We start from the raw sequence: 20,681 nt of genomic DNA, 5'->3' as shown, positions 1-20,681 counted from the left end.
AAAGAAATGATTAACTAGAATATTCTTGTATCTACTAATGATATTGATACTATAGTTAAGAACCTCCCCACAAAGAAAACTCTAGATCCAGTTGGGTTCACTGGTGAATTCTTTAAAAAAGAAAGAAGAAAGAAAGAAAGAAAGAAGGAAAGAAAGAAAGAAAGAAAGAAAGAAAGAAAGAAAGAAAGAAAGCAAGCAGGAGGGAGGGAGGGAGGGAGGAAGGAAGGAAAGAGAAAGAAAGAAAGAAAGAAAGAAAGAAAGAAAGAAAGAAAGAAGAAAAGGAAGGAAGGAAGGAAGGAAAGAAAGAAAAGAAAAAGAATACAAACTCTACCTAAACTCTTCCAAAAAATTAAAGAGAGTGGAGTACTTTCCACTTCATTGTGAACTCAGCATTACCCTGATACAAAAACAAGACAAAGACCTTGCGGGAAAATCACATTACAGACCTCATGAACAGGTTCATGAGCATCCCTCATGAACAGGTTGGACAGGTGGTATTATTATCATCATCATTACTCACTTTTTTTTCAGATCAGCAAATAGGAGAATCAGACTGGGGGAAGGAGAATGACTTGTGGCCAAAGTCACACAGGTAAACCCTGGTTAGAGTTCTATCTAGAGTCCAATTGGAAATGGATTTGTTGTGGTCGTTTGCCAACCATTGCAGTATCCAAAACACCCAGATCAAAGAGTGAGGAATCACGAGGAGGAAGATGTCTGAGAGGAAATGGCTCCATGACCCATAAGAACTGGCAGCGCGGAGGTCCTATTCAGGGATGTTAGTGTGGCCTTGGTGATGCTGAGGGCCTGAGATATTTATAAACATCCCCAGAAACAGAAGCAGAATCTTCTCAAATGGTTATGTAAACCTGAGTAAGAAAGACCAAGGGATGTAACAATTGAGCTTTCCTGACGCAGAAGGCATTGCCAGCTATGCATTGGTGTTGGGGATCCGGGAAGCTAACGGAAGCTGTTGACAGAGCTGCTGCCTGTGTTCTTGGGCTCCTGCCCTGCATGGCCAGCTATGGATGTACCCAGGGCTAAGTCAGGAACTTAATGTAAAGTAACTGTGGATGTATTAAGGACTTCCTTCCCACTCCCCCTCCCGCTATCTGTAGCCCACCTAAAACAGAGCTAGCACCACTCATTTATATTAAAATGGTCAAGTGTCAGTCCTTGCCTTAAAGAGATCTCAAGCTTATTAGTCACTGGAAACTGTCTCTGCAGATCATTCATTCATTCAACAAATATTTATCATGAGCCTACTACGTGTGCTTATTGTATGGGCTAGTCCCTGGGGAAACAGCAATGAACAAAATAAGCAAAATTTCCTTTTTCCCTGGAGCTTACATTCTACTGTGTAGAGGAAGTCATAAACAAATAAATGTATTACTGTTTCAGATGGTGATAAATGGATATAAGAAACATAGAGGCAAAGTAAGGGGTAGGGAAAGTGATGGAAATGGGATAGATTTTATTTCAGTGATAGGGAGAGGCCTCTCTAATAAAGATGACATATGAACAGAGATACCAAGAAATGAAGGGGGTCTAGCAGAGTAGTTAACTGGAGGAAGAACTCTTCAGGCAGAAGAAACAAGGAAACAAATGCAAATGCCCTGGGGCCATCATGCTTGCCTTTGGAGCCCAGTGAACCAAGAGGAAAGTGAAGAGAAGCAAGGCTGGAGAGATGTCAGGGCCACATGAGCCTTTGGCTCTTACCAAAGGGGGTGAGATGGGAAGTCCTGGGAGTTTTGAGCAGAAAGCGACATAATCTGATTTTCATTTTCTGAGGAATACTTCAGTTGCTATGTTGAGAACAGGCTGTAGGCGGCCAATGGTGGAAGCGGGGAAACCAATTTGGAGTTTATTGCAGCCAAGCAGAGAAGAGCGACAGTGACTCAGACCACGGTGACAGGGACGTGGCAGAGAAGCAGTGGCTCCATTCTAGATATACTTTGAAGGTGGAGATGACAGGATTTGCTTACAGACAATATGGATATAAGAAGAGAAGAGATCGAGATAATGCCAAGGTTTTTGGCTAGAGCAACTGGGAAGATGGAGTTGCCATTTACAGAAACAAAGGTTTTGAGAAGAGCAGATTTGGAGAAAATGAAGTTTATTTCTGTCAAGTTTAAGACATCATTAAACATCCAAATGATGAGGTCTAGTAGGCAGCTTAGTAAATGATGCCATTTATGTTGTGAAAAATGGTTTACGGGATCCTTTTCTGAGTTGCTCTGTTTTTATTGTGGTTTTAATTAACTTGCTTTCCTTGAATAGCAAGAAATGCCTGAAGCATAATGGATAGTAAATCTAAAAATGATCCAAGATCAGCTGTGGTCTGCCGTGTTGTGGTGTGTGGGATGATGGAGTTTGTGTGCCATGTGTGTAGGTCATAGCAGAGGCCGTGCACACCTCTTCCTACCCTCTGTAATGGGAATGAATGACTGGAGTCTGCACTCACCCCTGTCCCACCTGCCCCAGTGCTGAGAGGTTTGTCAGACTTCCATAGAGCAGTGACAGGCTTGGAAGACATATTTAGTGTGTATTTTTACAGTTTTTATCCTTTTTATCATGATTTGTGTGCTAGAGTAAGCTCGGCTGACACTTTGTAATGGAGAACTTCAGTATGAGATTAGTACCCCCAAGATGCTCAGTCTGGGAGGGATGAGGACTCCCTAGTTTAGCAGGTGGGTAGCAAGGCTCTTGTTAGTAGGGGCAGGAAGGTGGAAGGAAGGGTTATGTGGTGATTTGTGAACTGAGAAAGGAAAAAGTCCAGGTTCCTTTGGAGCATCACTGATTTTTCAGGAGGCTTAAATCAGTTCTCCTCTGAAATTAAATGACTCCTTTCTTTGTTTCTTTCAAGACAATAGTTATTGATCTACCAGACCTAATATTGGGATTTAAAGTTGCTCATAAGCCTTAAAATAAAATGGCAGCCAATAAAATCTCTCAAACTGACTTCTTTCCTATAATTGTAAAAACAGACTTCAGTGAATTCAACCCTTGGGTTGAAATTACAGAGATAAATAGCTTGTAAGCAAAAATGGCTGCCTGTCAACTAAAAAATCAAATGGGCATGTATCCCCTACAATTTATGCTAGGCAAAAACCACTCGACATCCACATGAGCTGATGTGTGGTTTCTATTCTTTTATCATTTCTGCAGACCAATGCATTTTCTTTTTTTTTTTTTTCCAATGCATTTTCTGAGTCCTCTACTTCTAGAAATGGATGCTGTGTTCTCCATGAATGATAACAATGTCTCCCATTTATCAAGTGCTTCTGTGCCAAGCATGAAGCTGAACACTTTACCAACCTCATTTTACTTCTTCCCACTTTGAGGTTTTGCGTGATTTTTTTTTCCCTTTATGTTTGAACACCATCTTCTTGTTTACAAAAACACTATTGCAACCCTTTGTGATTCTAGCCTCTCTGAAATTGTTTGTATCTAATGAGGATCACTAGCTCCATTTTACAGATGCACGAACTGAACCTCAGATGATCTCAGCCAGCAGAGAAGACTCAAACCTAAATCCAAGCATATGCTCTTTCTGCTGCCTCACACACAGACTGAGACCCATTCCTCACAGAGAAGGAGGAGCTTTTTAAATTCTAACCCCTGTGCATGATGGTTCTTGGACCAGGCATGGCAAGCAGGATTGGCGAGATAAGTATAAATAGACACAACCAGTAGATAACTTAGTTTGCATTTCTCACCATGCTTGTCTAGGAGCAGAGAGGTAACACTCAGTAAAATTGGTTACAGAGATGGGTTTTATCTCTAAGTGGTGTGGGCCTTAAAAGGGTTTAAGAAAAAAGAGAATGAGACTCTGAGTTAAGGTGATGGTCACTTCTCTCCCTTCATTAAGATGGCCTCCAGGGCACCATGGTGGTAAGACCAGCAGAGCAGCTCAGTGGAGGAACCGTGTTAAATAGAATAGGACCCCATTCACTCCTGATTATAAACCTCCTGCTCCATACCTTTTTAGGGGGAAGAAATCAGTAGTACCCATCTCCATCCCACCACCCACCTCCAATCCTAAACCTGCCCAGATAGTGAATGCAAACAGTTTAGCTCTCTGTAGGGTTTTTTTCCTTTGTTTATACAACATGTATAGACAGATGAAAGGATCTGGGGTTTTTTTTTTGGGGGGGGGGGGTTGGGGGTTTGTTTTTTGTTTTTGTTTTTTACAAAAAATGTGGTTGTACTATATATATTTTATTCTACAAGTAGCTTTTTTCCCTTAATGTATTATGGTCATGTTTCCAAGACATTTCTGACAGCTGTGTAACAGTCCACAAGAATCTAACCTATTCAACCATTACTCTATTGATAGGCATACAGGTTGTTTTTTCTAGTTCTCTGTCTCTGGACACCGAGCGGCAGCAATATCCTTGAACACATATCTTTACATTTTTGCTTTTTTCTTTTCTCCTCTTTTGTGAATCATCAAGAGTCTTGTTATTAAAGCCCAGTTTCTCCTAATGATGTTTGCCCAGCAGTTGGCATTTAACCAGGATCTGAAGCATGGTCCTTCTGGTGGTTATTTCATGCTGCTAGTTCCAGGTACCTTGATTTCGCATGACGTATCGATTAACCAGAGCTCCCCTTTCCCGCTGTCAGCCTGTGTTGAAAGCTGTAGCATGGGGAATATGTTGCGTGTTACATCTGTGGGAGGACCAACTTTATCATGTAGGACAGCTGTGTAAAGAAACCGTTGGGTTTTGCTGCGTGCTTTTTAGATTTTTTTGTTGTTGTTTTTGTAACTATCTTAAGACCAGATATGCTCTGAACAAAGGGCTTTCCAAAATGTGAGTTCAAAAGGGAAGGAAAAGGTAGCACAAACCAAAATCCCTTAAAGACTGCTTGCATCTGAAGTCTGGTTCCGGTTAGGGGGTGCAACATTGGTGATGGATGAACAGACAGTACGGGGTGCATAGGTAATAATAATAAACCTTTGTGATTCTCTGAGCTGTCTGTTGAAAAGAGGAAAGAGCAGGTGGGTGCAGCTGGCTTCTAGCAGAGCCTCCCTGAATGGAAAAGGACCTTCATAAAGATGTCAGCCTTGGCGCATGTTGTCACACTAATCTTCTGGCTCCTTTGATTCTAGCCAGACTGTTAAAGAGAAAGCCAGTGCCTATCCCATCCCTCAGAGAGGTGTAGAGAAGGGCTAGGAGCCAAGCTCCAGCTGAGGAGGGAAGGCTTGCTGTCAGGATGTATCAGGAGAGGGCCCAGATCTGCATCTGGAGGGAGGATGGGGGCAGGAGCTTTTCACACTCTGCCCACTAAGACCCAGTTTCTTCCTTTTGTTCCAGAGCCTGGAGCTATTTATAACTTCCTCTTAGCTTCTTGGTGGCTCCAAAGCCCATTGGACATAGTCTTACTGAAAATGTTTTATTATAAGGGACTATCCTTTATGCAAAATAGAGAGGGAAAAGCATACATAATAGAATACTAAACTTAAACTTTGTGCTGGAAAATGAGCTACACTGTGGCCTTTAGAAGGTGGAAACTCATATTTATGAGCCAGATACTGTACCAGGTATATTAACCTGTGGTATCACTTTCATTCCTTGTGACAACCTCAATAGGAAGGAATTATATCCCCATTTTAGCCAAGTGGAAACTGAGTCTTAGGCAGGCTGTGACATTTCCAAGGCGACCCCTTGCTAAGTGACAGATGTGGGATTTGGACCCAGATCTAAGGGTCTCTTTAGCCCATGCCACTTCCCTCACCACACCTGCTGTTGCCACTTTAAGAAATACCCTTTCCTGTGGGCCACTGTTTGAGATACTGGGTATGTCATCTCACTCTGTGACTCTGGGAAGGCCCCTCTTCATTCTGGGCCTCAGTTTCCTCATCTGTAAAATAAGAAGCACAAACAAGGTGACCTTCAGACCCCTCCAGCCTTCCTATGCAGTGATTTTCATTGGTTCTCCATGTTGAAGCTATGCATATGGCCTGGGCACAGTAGTTGGCCTTTTTCCTCAACCCAAAGAGATCCTGGCTTTTGCCACCCCTGAGACACACAAACCAACTCCCAAAGGCCCGTCTGGTCAGCAGAAAACCCAAAACCATCATCTGCTGGCAGCAGAGGGTGTGTCAATTTGATTCCCATGAGAAGGTGCTAAAATGGTGCGCCCATTTCTAGAAGAAGATTATTTATCTAGAGTACAAACATTGGGAGCTTTCACGCAACAGAGTCAGTCCACAAGGATTTTTTCAAAAGATCATTCTCTTAAAATAGCACAGCTTACCCTTGTATTCACTAAAGAACAATTCATACCTGCAAGTCATACCTGCACTGTGTAGAGCACAGTGGTGGTAAAACCCCATGGGCTGCAGGTAATTGCTCATGATGCCATGGTGGCCCAATTGACACACTATTGGTAAGGCCTCACTAATCATGTGAAAAAATACAGCGTGCCCCAGCAGCCTCAAGTGTCCGTGACCTGGAAGTCTCAATTTCCATTATTGCATTATTTCTGGAGCTTAGAAATCTTAATTCTATAAGGGTCCATTCTTTTCAAGATAATAAAGAAAAAATAAGGATACTTCATCCAGTTCAAGTACAACTTCTGAATGCATGTTGTTTTTCTTTTCTGCGAGTGGATTTAGGAATAGGATGGACTTCTTGGCCACAAGATTACTTTAATTGATGAGGCAGTCCCCTGCAAGGAGGCAGGGGCAATAAAGGGAAAGGGGAATGTAGCTAGTTGGAATGTGGGAAAAGCCAGCTAAGCTCTCAAGGGGGAGGAGGTGGAACCAAGGCATATCCAGGCTTCCCAGTGCCTGAAGTGGAAAGATCCTTCCAAGTCCAGCTACCAGATTTTCTTATGACCCCCTCAACAGCAGAAATTTCAGGACCCCAACATCAAGAGACCTTGATTCTTCTCCATATAGCTCTGTGTCTGCTTCCCTCATTAACTCTCAGACTCCCTTTCCATATGTCAAGTTGCATCTCCAAGAAAGATAAAGAGAATTTGGTTAGCCTGGTGCACTCATTTAGGCACATTTCTTGCTAGGCCATGGACTATTGGGAAGTTGATGCATTGGCTGCCTTGGGTCAGGGCTCTACCCCTGCCCCAGACACCATCATGGCCAGGAAAGGTGTGGTCATGGGGCCCACCCAGGACTCCTTCCTCAACTGTCTGAGCTCAGGCATAGCCATTTCTGTTCAAGGAGAAGACATGGCTAAGGGAGGCACCACGATTCACCTGATCTGCACAGATGTTTCTTTTTGGACTAGAATGGCACTTGATGTACCTTTACATTTGCAGAGCATCAAGATGTTCCTATCCTATTCACTTCTCAGTTCATACCTGCAAGTCTATTTTCTTTTAAAGATTTTATTTGTTTGAGAGAGAGAGGGAGAGAGGGAGAGATCATGTGAGCAAGCACAAGCAAAGGGAGGGGCACAGGGAGAAGGAGAAGCAGACTCCTTGATGAGCAGGGAGCCCGATGAGGGGCTCTATCCCAGGACCCAAGATCATGACCTGAGCCAAAGGCAGATGCTTAACCAACTGAGCCACCCAGGCAGCCCCTGTAAGTCCACTTTAAAAAGGAGGAAACAGGCCCATTTTAAAAAGGAAGAAACTGAGGCTTGCAGAGGTTTGGTGACTTGCCCAAGGTTGTGCAACTAATAGTCTTTTTGATTCCACATCCATACAAACTATGTCTCATAAATGTAAGTAAACATTAAATGGACATCAGCAAGCATATTGAAAGCATCCGCATTCCTCCTTGTGGACGTTTTTATGCTGAAGTTCTCTAGGCTGTGTGGTCCAGCGACCCACAGACCTGCTAGGCCCCCGGCAGCACTTGGAACATGACAGCAGACACCAGCTCCTTGAAACTATGCAGGATTCAGATTTATTCTTTACATGCAGGGTTTCCAAAGGCTTTCCTCTTTGTGTTGTGACTAAAGTGAAGAGCCAGCCCCAGCTCCCAGTCCAGTACACACTGGCCGTGTGGTCTGGGATCTCCATGCAGCCTCTGTAAGCCTCACCTCCATACTTGGAACACAAAAGGGTTGGACTAGGCCCTTCCACCTCAAGTTCAACCCCACAATCATAAGTCACCTATTCACTGTTGCTGCAGGGCTGAGTGCAAGGATACACCACTCATAATGCCTTCACACTTCATCTTTCTTGTCTGTTTTCATTCTGCTCTCCCCTCACAGCCACATGCAGTGAGGCAGGAAAAAATATCATAATTTACTACTGCTTATTTATTTGTCTGCCCCCCCCCCTTCCAACTCTGTATCACTTAGGGACAGTTATCTGTTCCTCACCAGTGTGATCCCAGTGCTTAGCATATTACCTGTGACAGAGTAGGTGCTCAGGAAACATTTCTTAAATACATGTGTGATTGAAGAAGTGAGCAAATGAGAATATTTTGAGCCATGAGCTGGCTAAAGCCTGGGTTACCAAGAATAGGATGCATGTCTACAAGAACAAAACTCTTTTATTTAGGGCTCACTAAAGCCCTGTGCCTCTCTCTGGAATGTCCATCCCTGATTCCAAGGGAATTGAAATCAGGAGCGTCCTCTTGCTGTGAGTTCTTCCCCACATTTACCCATCTCCAAGGACGGAGGTAGCCACTCCCTCCACATGGCTGTTTTACATGTACAGGCTCACCTAGTTACCATGACATTCTCATGGCATTATCATCCCCATTTCACAGATAAGAAACTGAGGCTCTACAAGGATGGAAACCCACCCCTGGGTCTCATGGCTGCAGAGTGGCAGGGTCAGTATTCAAACCCAAGTCGAGAGCATTTTTGCTCCCTTAGGCACATACAATATCAGGTTTGTTCAATTGACTTGCAATTCAGTTAGGTCTGCGGACAGTATCCCATGCTAGGGAATTAAATGTCTTTTATCATTCCCTTCAAAATGATTGGATTGTTCTATTCAAAGATGGCTTGCAGAGAAGATTTTTGAAATGCTTCCCTTTGATTCTGACTTCCTTTCTTTTATATTCTAGTGCTCCAGCATTAAGCTCCAAGGGTGCATCTTAAGGGCCAGTATATTAGATTTGTCTTTGTGTCCCAAGAGCTCAGAATCCTTCAGGGAATATTAATTTGGGGGCTGCTCCACCACTGATGGGCTTAGTTATCTCTCACTCGTCCCATGCCTCCCACCCTCATGACAGCCCTCTGCCCTGACCCCTTTCTCCCAGTCAGTGATGAACAGAATTCTGCAGTGGGAGACAGAGGCTGCCCCCTGCAGATCAGAGGTGACTCCTGGGGCACCGTTTCTCCCTCTGTCCTTCAGAAGCCATCCTTAGGTCCAAAACAGATTCATTTGATTGAGAGGGCTTAGAGATGATCCAGTGATAACAGCAAGGATTCTTTTAGTGACGAGCGACAGAGACCTAACTCAGACAGACTTAAGAAAATGTATTGACTCACAAAACTGAAAAGGGCAGGAGCAGAGCTTGGCTTCTGCTATAGCTGGATCCAAGCCCCTAAATGATGCCAGTAGGAACCCCTTTCCAACTCTAGGCTTTATTTTCTATTCTGTTCAATTCACTTTAAAACAGGGAACACACATGGTGGCCCTAGGCAGACGAGACTTATATCCTCCCGTGTTTAATGTCCGCAGAAAAGAGCCAATTTCTCTCTTAGCAGAGATGTACTCTAATTTACAGGTGTTCATCCTTGAATTGTCACTTTGTTGGAGAGATGCAGTGTTCTGATTGCTGAGCCAGACTCCCTTGCCCCTCTCTAGGCAAGGCAAGGACCTCCCCGTGAACCCTATAGAATTAAAGGGTGGAAGATTCCTCAAGGAAAATCAGGATGGTATTACCAAAGAAGGAGAAAGAATATAGAGCAGGTGCCCGAGACTTGCCCTTTGCATCTGTCCAGTTCCTTTATTGGCATGAGGGGAACCTGAGATCCAGCCAGAAAAAGGGGGTTGGATTGTTGCATGGCTGAGCAAAAACTAGAAGCCAAGGTGTCAGACTTCTGCTTAGTTCCTTGGATTTTTGTCTTTTATCTCTTTATTCTTCTTTTTACTTGTATAATTAATATCATTGCTACATTATCCATATAAAAGTATTAATATGTATAAAGGGCAGATGGATTTCAGTCCAGGCTGTCGCCCTTACCAGCTCTTTGACCTCAGGCAAGTTACTTAGCTTCTCTGTGCCTGGTTTCTTCCTCTTTGTAATGGGAATACTGATAGTCTGTACCTGGAAAGAGCATTGTGACAATTAAATGAAATGACTTTGTGCATATAAAGTGCTTAGAACATTGCTTGACATAATGGAGATCCTTAACAGTTATTTTCTGTTATCATCATTATCATCTTCTGCTTTATTTTTAACTGCTTGTCAGCATTCCATAGTGTGAAGCGTCCATCATTTATTTAATCTTTCCCTGTTGATGGACATTTGCTTTGTTTCTCCTCTTTACACTATTTCAGAGTGGGTCAGGGAATGCCCCGGCCATGGCCCTTTGTCCTCATGCTGTGCTTGTGTAAGTCTTGGGTTGGAACCTCCTCAGACTGTGAACCACGTGATAATGGAAGTGCCTCAAGGACTTACGGGCTAAAACTCCACAGGTGCCCCTTTTAGGGCATCAATGGGGGGGCAGAAATATTGAGGCAAGAGGGCATTGCCATCAAGTGGGTTTGCCATGTACCGTGTTATAGAAACAAATACGTGGGCAGAGAAGTGTGCAGAAAAGACATTCCCTAAATATTTAGCAGAGGTCAGCCCCAAGTGTTAGGATGGTACTGGGATTGTGCATTAGCCTTTCTGTGTTTTTTAGATTTTTATCCTAAGCAGTTATCATTATTGTCATCAAGAAAAACACTGTGGTATATTTTTTAATTCAAGTATAATTAGCATACAGTATTATATTAATTTCAGGTGCACAATATAGTAACTTAACAATTCTTTATGCAGTGCTCATCACGATAAGTGTACTCTTAATCCCCTTCACCTCTTTTACCCCTGCCCCACCCCTCTCCCCTCTGGTAACCATCAGCTCATTCTCTATAGTTAAGAGTCTGTTCTTTTGTTTGTCTCTTTTTATTTTTTGTTGGTTTGTTTTGCTTCTTAAATCCCACAGATGAGTGAAAATGTATAGTATCTGTCTTCCTCTGACTTACTTTGCTTAGTATTACATCCTCTAGATCCATTCCTGTTGTTGCAAATGGCAAGATTTCATTCTTTGTTATGGCTGAATAATATTCCATTGTCTATCGATGGGCACTTGGGCTGTTTCCATGTCTTGGCTATTGTAAATAATGCAATGCAGTACACATAGGGGTGCATGTATCTTTCTGAATTAGTCTTTTTGCTTTCTTTGGGTAAATAGTAGTGGAATTAGTGGATCATATGGTAATTCTATTTTCAATTTTTTGAGGACCCTCCATACTGCTCCACAGTGGCTGCACCAGTTTGCATTCCCACCAACAGTGCAAGAGGATTCCTTTTTCTCCACATCCTTGCCAACACCTGTTGTTTCTTATGTTTTTTTTATATTTTAGTCATTCCAACAGGTATAAAGTGATGCTCAACATCAGTAATCATTAGGGAAATGCAAATTAAAACCACAATGAGATATCATTTTACACCTGTCAGAATGGCTAAAATAAGTGTTATTTTAAATAAATACTATGTAGATTTGAGTCTAGGATCCAAGTCACTTGCCTCTGTGGGTCCTATTTTCCATGTGTGGAAAATGGGATTAGCACTCTCTGGTTCACCTTCTTCCCTGGGGTGAGAGGAAAGAGAAGGAAAAAGTGCTCTGGGAACCATCAGACACAATGAACCATGGGAAGGCAGAGTTGTCCAGTCATGGCCAAACCCAGCCTCCTTACATTGAGAGTATAGTGCCCAGTTTCTCTTCCTGGAGACTGCATTTTCTGTAGCTACTTTCTAAAGGCATTGGGCACAGGGATGCCTCATGTTTGTCACACATCAAAGAACTATGCATAACTCTACCATCTAGTGTTGAAATCTTAAGACACAGTATGCAGACAGGTCTTAAAGGGGACTGCTAGGATGGGGGTGTCAGTGCAGGTGGGGGCCTTCTGTTTCCTCCTCACCATCCCCAGACCTCCTCTTCCTGCTGTTATCTGAGGCCTCATAAGAACAGGGAAGACAGGGCTTTTTGCATGAACTCCCCTACAGGAGGGTGGCTTGTGGACAAGTTTGTGGAAGCAAACTTCCTGCTGGAGTCTGGAGAGATTGATTTCAGCATGTCACTCAATTTTTTATTTAAACAAAGGGCCTCTACTAAGCTGGAACCAGACTAATGACTAGTGCCCATGGCAAAAGTCAAAGTGCTGTTGTGTGTTTATTTAGTAAATAAATGAGTGGATGGATAGAGAAGGGAGAAAAAGAGTAGTCCCCAGGCCCCTAACAAAGGTACATGTTCAAGGCTATGATCCAAGCTGAGCCTTTCATTTGAGTTCTGAATAATCTGTAATTCCATGATTGAATCAAAGTAGAAGTGAATTTAGTCTATTGTGGTGTTGCCTATTTCCCTTAATACGTGATGGTGTTTGTGTGTCTGCTGGCAGGCTGTGGGGCCCAGCCTGGGGTCTGAGAGAGCCAGGCCTCTCTGCAGGGTAATAGCTCTATTGTATTTCACCCCGTGGACTCCAGGCAACTTATTACTGCTAACCAGCCCCCCCAACTCTGCTTCAATCAAACAAGCCTCCTGTGAAATTGGATGGAAGGCAGAAATTTCTATAGCAAACTAGATAGCACCTGTCTTTCTTGGCCACAGAAGACCCAGCCGATTTAGGGAAAGGGATTTTTAAGAAGAGGTGCTTTAGTTTATTTGTGAAAACCCACATAATGAAGTTGGAGACGGCTCCCAGAGAACCTGGTTGACTTGACCAAAGTGATTAGAGGTGGGGGAGAGGCTGTTGGAGGGCTGCTGCCTGAGGCCTGGATAGAAAAGGTCCAACCAGATAGAGGAGCAAGACAGGATGTGAAAGAAGTCCCAAGGTCCCAAGGGGAAAGAGACTGACTTGTCTAGCAGAACTATACTGGCAGAATTAGGGGTGGTGGGGGGCAGGGGGGCCTGCCTACACAGCTGGAACTGAGCTCACTGCCAGACACCAAGGGGCCATTCCTGGGCTTGCCCTCCATCTCTAGCTTCCCTTGGTGTCTCTAGCAGAAGTAGAATTTGAGACTAAGGAGACTGTGGATCCTAACCCATTTCCGCCTAATGTTTCTTTCTGAAAATTATCAGACATACAGAAAAGCTTCAAAAGAATTGTACATTGATGCTCATGTTTCACCATCTAGGTCCTGGAGTTAGCATTTCTCTTCCTGCTTGATCACATACCTGTCCATCCCTCTCTCCATCTGTCAATCTATTTTACTTTTTCAGATGTTTCAGAGTAAGTTGCAGAGAGCCCCTGGTGCATTTTAACAGTTGAACAGTAGATTGCAGTGACATATGAAAGGAGACATTTTGTTGTGAAATTTGTTGTTCCATAATTCCTCCAAAAAACTTCTTACCAGTCTTGCGGAGCTCCCTCCCACAATGTCTTTTATTTCTGGGCTGTCAAGTTCAAAGGTCTCCGGGGGCCTGCGAGGCAATGTAAGGGAGTGAAACAGCTCTGGTATATGGCTGTGGAGAGTGGTAAGAGCTGAGGGGACCCAGAGAGCACCTACTTCATGGAGAGGAGTGTCCACTGTCAACTCCTGCCCACTGCTGCCATGTGAGACTCATGAGAATGTTTTGTGAAATCTTCTACTTTGAAGTATTTACAGACTGGACAAAGGTCATCAAAGATGACTTTTGTGTATGAGTTTTCTGTTGCTGCCATGGCAGGTTACCAGAAACTTAGCAGTTTAAACAACACAAAGTTATTCTTAACAGCTCTGCAAGTCAGAAGTCCACCATGGGTCTCACTGGGTTAAAATCAAAGTGTTGACCAGACTGCATTCCCTTCTAGGAGCCTGGGGGAATCTTGCTTATATGGGGTTGTTGGCAGACTGGTTATGAAAAGTGAAACTCTTTTTTTCTTGCTGGCCATCAGCTGAGGAATCATTCCCAGCTTCTAAAGGAAGCTTTCCTTGGCTTATGCCCACTTATGCCCACTTTCCTTGGCTTATGACCCTCTTCCTTCATCTTCAAAGCCAGCAATGGTGAGTTGAGTCCCTCTCACACTTCAGTTCTCTACTTTTTCCTTCTCAAACTCTGACTCATCCAGAAAGGTTCTCTACCTTTAAGGACACCTGTGGTTATATTGGACCTACTTGGGTAATCCAGGCTCCTCAAACCATCTCAAGGTTCTTAACCTTAACCACCTCTGCAAAGTCCCCTTTGTCATGTAAGCTTCTGAGGATTAAGGTGTAGACATCTTCGGGCTGCTACTCTGTCTACCATACGTAGCTTCTGACTGGAGACAAGGCAAACAGTTTTGTCATTCCCTCTGGGCCTCCCTGGTCCTCAGGTCCCATATTCTGGGCCCTGCAAAAACCCCTAATATCTCTAATTAAATCAACCCCACAGAAAAAAGGAAATGAAGGACAAAAGGAATATCAAATGTTATATAACGAGATTGTTAGTAGTGTTATTGGTATTGCTTTTCTGAAACAATTATATATTATAGGAAAAAGCAAATAAGTAACTATGCTAATGTTAAGAACCTAGATTTTTAGCAAAAGAGGTAAAATATATAAAACCAGACAAAACATCACAAGAAAACTATAAACCAATATCTGTTTTGGATGTAGATGTAAAAATCCTCAATAAAATACTAGCAAACCAAATTCAACAATATATAAGAAGGATTATATACCATGACCAAGTAGGGTTTATCCTAGGAATACAAGGTTGGTTCAACATATGAAAATCAATGTTATACACTTAATTAATAGAATAAAGAACAAAACTATATGATCATTTCAGTAGATGCAGAAAAAGCATTTGACAAAATCCAACACTCTTCCATGATAAAAAACACTCGACAAATTCAGAATATAAGGGAACTTCATCAAGTTTATAAAGAACATCTATGAAAAACCCACATTAACATTATATTTATTGGTAAAATATTGTAAGCTTTTCCTCCTAAGACCAGGAACAAAATATGGGTTTATGCTCTTGCCACTTCTATTCAACGTTGTACTGTTCAACTGTAACCAAAGCAGTTAGACAAGAAAAAGAAATAAAAGCATCTAGATTGGAAAAAGTGAAACTCTACTTGCTCATGACATTGTCTTATGTATAGAAAATCCTAAGGAATACACACATACACAGAAATTCATAGAACTAATAAGTGAGTTCAGCAAGTTGTAGGATACAAGTTCGGTATACAAAAATCAATCGTATTTCTATACATTAGTGAGAAAAATCTAAAAACAAAATGCATATTTACTAGACATTTCTCCAGAGAAGTTCTACAAATGGCTAACAAGCATTTGAAAATATACTCAAAATCATTAGTCATTAGGAAAATGCAAGTCACACCATAATGAGATACCACTTCACACCCACTAGGATGGCTATAATCAAAAGGATGGACAATAACAAGAGTTGGACAGCATGTGGAGAAATCAGAACACTCAGAGGTTGCTAGTGGAAATGTAAAATGTTCCCGCAACTTTGGAAAACAGTTTGACAGTTCCTCAAAGAGTTAAACATGGATTTACCATATGGCGTAGCAGTTCTACTCCTTGGCATATACACAAGAGAACTGAAAACACAGTTACACAAAAACTTATACATGAATATTCGTAGAGCATTATTCATAATAGCCAAAAGGTAGAAACAACTCAAATATCAATCAATTGATGAATACATAGATAATATATAGTATACCCATACAGTAGAATATAATTCAGCCATAAAAGGAATGAAGTACTGATACATGCTACAACATAGATGAACCTCAAAGTCATGTTCAGTGAAAGAAGCCAGACACAAAAGGCCACATATTAATGTTCTGCTTACATAAAACATCCAGGATAGGAAAACTAATGGAAACAGAAAGCAAATTAGTGGTTACTAAAGACTGAGGGGAGGGATAATGGATAGTGACTGCTGATGGATATGAAGTTTATTTTGGGGACGATTAAAATGTTCTAGAATTAGATAGTGGTAATGGTTGTACAACTTTGTGAGGATATTAAAAACTACTGGGTCACTTGGGTGGCTCAGTCAGTTAAGTGTCTGCCTTCAGCTCAGGTCATGATCTTAGTCGTGGGATGGAGCCCTGTGTCACACTCTGCTCAGCAAGGAGTCTGCTTCTCTCTGTCTCACATTCTCACTCTCTCTCAAGTAAATAAATAAAATCTTTTAAAAAAAATAGTGAATTATACACTTTAAAAGGGTGAATTTTATGTTGAATTTTATGGTATGTGAATTATATCTCAATTAAAAAGAACATGCAATATAAAATTAAGGTTCAGTAAAACTCTGTTGTCCTACATATTAAATATAAAACTTCAGCATGAACTCATGATGTTATGCATGAAAATATATTTCTAGCTCAGGAGTGCTTGGATGGCTTAGTCAGTTAAGCGTCTGCCTTCAGCTCGTGGTCACGATCCCAGGGTGCTAGGATTGAGCCCCACACCGGGCTCTGTGCTGGGTGTGGAGTCTGCTTGATATTCTCTCCATCTCCCTCTGCCCCTCCCCAACTTCCTCCACCCCTTTCCTTCTGTCTGTACTTTTCCTATATTTTCCTGTACCTCAACCAAATAGTTGATGTGGTAATTTTCCTTCATTATAGTATCCCAACTAGTAAATGATAGAATAAGAGTCTCACCATTTGCAAACCCGTGATGATGAAATGAAGGATTTAGGCATTGATCATCAGTGGCCACCAACATTACAAAAGGAAAGACAACTGGACAGTATGTGTCTCCTGTAGGAGGCTCACACCACTATGAAGAGGTTGCCAGAGTATCTCATCAAAGTAGGCTAAGCCTCTAGATCTCACTACTGATTTACAGGAACCAAAGAGGGGTGGACAGAGGAACATGTTCAGAGACACCACAAAAACGCAAGCGGCAAAATGCAGACTGTAGGAAATCTGATAGCACAAATGACCCAGTTTCTTCAAGAAAGAAATTGTAAGGAAAAAAGAGACTTAGAAGGCACATCAGCTAGAGGCAGCATGTGGGCTTTGTCTTGATCTTGATTTAAACAACTATAAAAAGATAGAAGAAGATTGGCAGAACTTGAACACCAGCTAGATATTTGACGATATTAAGGAACTCTGTTAATTCTTTTAGCTGTTACATTGATATTAAAGATCCACAGGGGCAGGGCCCTCCACCCCCATGCTTACCATGGGACTGGTAGAGAGCAGAGGAAAAATATGCCCTCTGCAAGCAGAATCCAAGGAGTGAGCAGATGGGGCTGAGCCAGTGAAGCCCAGTTTATTCTTCCAGACTTGTGGGTAAAAGGTTTCTCTTCCACTGGTGAGGAGTGTGCAAGGGGTGAGGAGAGAGGCCAGAGCATTACTGAAGGACTCTCTTCTGTTTGGAATCATGAGGATGGGTAACCGTGTACCGTGTACCTATGATGATTGAGGCTTAAACAGGTTAGCACATGGAGAGCACCCAACCCCAGTGCTGTTCCCTCAGTGCTGGCTGTTGTCAGTTTGTACCTGCTCTTATACAGAGTCAGGGTCGTCTTATATACATATCCCTGTGTACCGTGTGTGCAGGAATTGAAGGCAGGACTTCGGGATGCTAAGTGGAAGAGGTTCTAGTGACTGAGGTGTCCCTGGCTTTCAGTCATTCCCTAAAAGCTGTAAAGGAGTGGTATTTGTGGTTAGCCAAACTGTGTGCTTCTTGAGTTCTCTTGGCAAGACGAGAGCTGAACCTGTCCTCTCTTGTCCCCTGTGTCTCCCTCTAGCTGCAACAGTAAACGCTACCTGGAGACGCTCCCCAACACCAGCATCATCATCCCCTTCCACAACGAGGGCTGGTCCTCTCTCCTCCGCACTGTCCACAGCGTGCTGAACCGCTCACCCCCGGAGCTGATCGCCGAAATTGTGCTGGTTGATGACTTCAGTGATCGAGGTAGGGCCCACCCCAATCAGCTTCCTGGCCAAAGGGGAGGCAGATTTTCTTCAGCAGCACCAACATATGGGCCACCGTTTACTGATGCTTGCTGTGTACCTGGCTATGACTCTGGCCTTGTACACAGTATCTCATTTAGTTCCCACAACATGAAGTAGATTCTGTTTTTGTCCTGTTTATATTCATGTAGAAATGTACTAAACTGCAAATAACAGAAAACTCCATCAACAATAGCTCAAACCAGTAAGGGATTCATTCATTCATTCATTCATTCATTTCATAATAAGATCCAGGATTGGTACAGCTGCCTCAGGCTATCATCAAAGAACCAGGCTTTTCTGTTCCTGCTGCCTCATCCTCATGGTCACACAATGGCTGATGTCTAGGAAGTCTGCCTTTCAGAGAAGAAGAAGGAAGAGGGGTAAAGAGAACAGAACCTCCCTTTTTCAAGATTTTGCCTTCTTATTCAGGAAAGTCTTCTCATTCAGGAAAGACTTTTGGCTAGAACTCTGACATCCAGGCATCCCTATCTGCCAGGATGGCTGCAAATATAAGTATTTTGACTTGGGGCCTCTTGAATAGAGGTAGGAGAGGAAGAAGTGCAGTAGAGAAGCTATTGAGTGAGCCCTTCTACAGTATCTGTCACAGCATTCCATAGATGAGAAGACTGAACCACAGCTTGCCTGCTCTGAACGGGCTTGCTGCTGTGGCTGTACCTGAAGGCCACAGGAGTGGAGTTATACTCACTTACTCTTGCCACCTGTGTACCAACCACAGCAGGGCCCTCTGTCCTAGAGCAGGCCAACTTCCATCCTGCCTTCGGGTCTTCCCCTGCTGTTCCCTCTGCCCAGGCACTCTCTTCCCAGATCTTCCCATGGCTGGCTCCTCCAGCACCACCGCCACTCACTCTTCTCCATGTGTGGTTGCATGGCTGTTTGTTGGCCTGTTTGTTGTTAGTCCTCCTTACTAGATCATTTGTGGTCCAGAGCAGGTGACTCATATCTGTGTGTGAATTAGTGAATGAATGAACAAGGAGGGAAGAAGGAAGGAAATGCATGGCGTGCGCGCACACACACGCACTAGCTATACTAGCAGCAGGGTCCTCTTCAGTCACTGAGACAGATGTGGTTGGGGAAGACGCAGACATTCCTTCCATGCCTGGCACTAGCCTATGTCTTTATGCTCAGCCTTGGGTCCCTGTCACTTGTTTTCTGAAGCATCAGCTGTCCTGGAAAGTGGACCTATAACACTTGACAGGATCACTCTGTGCGTGTTGTGGGGCATTAGTCCTCCAGAGGTAGAATAAACCAGATATCAGCTGGATTAGAAACAAGTGTTTCTTCTTGCTCAATTAGAAAAGAATTTTAAGACCATCTAGCCTGCTGGCTTCCACTGTGCATCTCAGAGCAGTAAGGGTCCCAGGATGCTTTAGGGAGTACTATGAGCAGAATGGCGAACCTCACAGGTGCAGGTGGGATTCAGGTCCCTCTCCTGGCATGGTCTATATTTGGTTTCTGAAGAGGAACTGCCCTGTTTAAAAATGTGTGATAATCACAGATGCTACTTAGCCTGCTCATTGTACAGGTGGGAAACCCAAGGACTGGGGCATGGACAGGCTTAACTAGAGCACACAGCTGGCTGGTTGCAGAGAAGGGACGAGAAGCCCATCTCTGGGCTCCCAGTGTAGCCTGTCCCTCCTCACCTTGGCTGGCTACGAAAAACATCTATAGACGTGCATTACTCTTTTCTATCCCCAAGGACACTTCTCAATAAATTACTTTTCCATTGTATTAAAGAGCAGAGTTTTAGCTACAAAAGAGCTCATTATCAAACACATCCTATCCTGGACTGTAATGGTTTCCATCTCTAATATCCCAGTGATAAAAATAACATGATGCAATCCCCACCCCCTCAATAATAAAAGAATGTGACAGTCTTGAGGAAGAAGAGGCAAATTTCATGAGAATTCCATCTTCTAAGTGCATCTCTTTCTCCAGAGAGCAAAAACACTGATCCAGTGCGGTGCCATGGCCAGACCCTAATAAGACAGGGAAGAGAAGAGATACTAGCCCACTTCTCAGTGGCCCCTGTCACCCCTTTTTCTCAATGAATCAGGCATGCAGCCCAGAGGTGAACTCTTTCTTCTGCCTCTCAGTCCTGAGCATTAGCTGTCAGATTCCACAACCTGCATTTTTCAGAAAAGCAATCATTATTCATGCTTTGAGAAGAAATTCTTAAGGCGGCTTTGGAAGAAAACTTACTCAGCAGTGATTGTTTTAAAAATGAGATTTGGGAGAAACAATTTCAGAACTATGGAGAGGCCTGTCCAAAGTACAGCAAATATGGGCCATCATAAAAGACAGATTTCTCTGGGCCGTCTGAGCAGAGGCAGTTCTCAGAGTCGAAATTCACTGATGCTAACTACAGGCTAGATTGGCACTGCCCAGCAGAAGGCATTTTGCTCTGAAATGAGTCTCCTCCAGGATCCTCAGGGCAACTAATTGTAATTCAGCTAAGGGTTGAGACCTCGGGTAGGAGACAAAATTGGAGCAGATGAATGCTTGAAATAAGATCCAGAGCTTTGTGCAGGCAGCCCTGGGGACTAGACTAGAGGCTGATGTTGACCCCAGAATAATCCTGGCCTTGCCTGCAAATAGAGTGC

At 43.1% G+C, this 20,681-nt stretch overlaps 1 protein-coding gene across 2 annotated transcripts in view; it reads left to right on the top strand.

The window, feature by feature from the left end:
* The window catches only part of GALNT10 (polypeptide N-acetylgalactosaminyltransferase 10), a 215,322-nt gene that overhangs the window by 106,897 nt on the left and 87,744 nt on the right, over window positions 1-20,681 (top strand). For both annotated transcript variants that reach the window (XM_026008154.2, XM_072756779.1), the window contains exon 4: window positions 17,853-18,019. In XM_026008154.2, coding sequence (XP_025863939.2) covers window positions 17,853-18,019 — 167 coding nt within the window. The remainder of the gene's footprint in view (window positions 1-17,852; window positions 18,020-20,681) is intronic.

Source organism: Vulpes vulpes, chromosome 4 (assembly GCF_048418805.1).
Source record: "Vulpes vulpes isolate BD-2025 chromosome 4, VulVul3, whole genome shotgun sequence".
Lineage (NCBI taxonomy): Eukaryota > Metazoa > Chordata > Mammalia > Carnivora > Canidae > Vulpes > Vulpes vulpes.
This window is presented reverse-complemented; position numbering and strand designations above follow the sequence as displayed.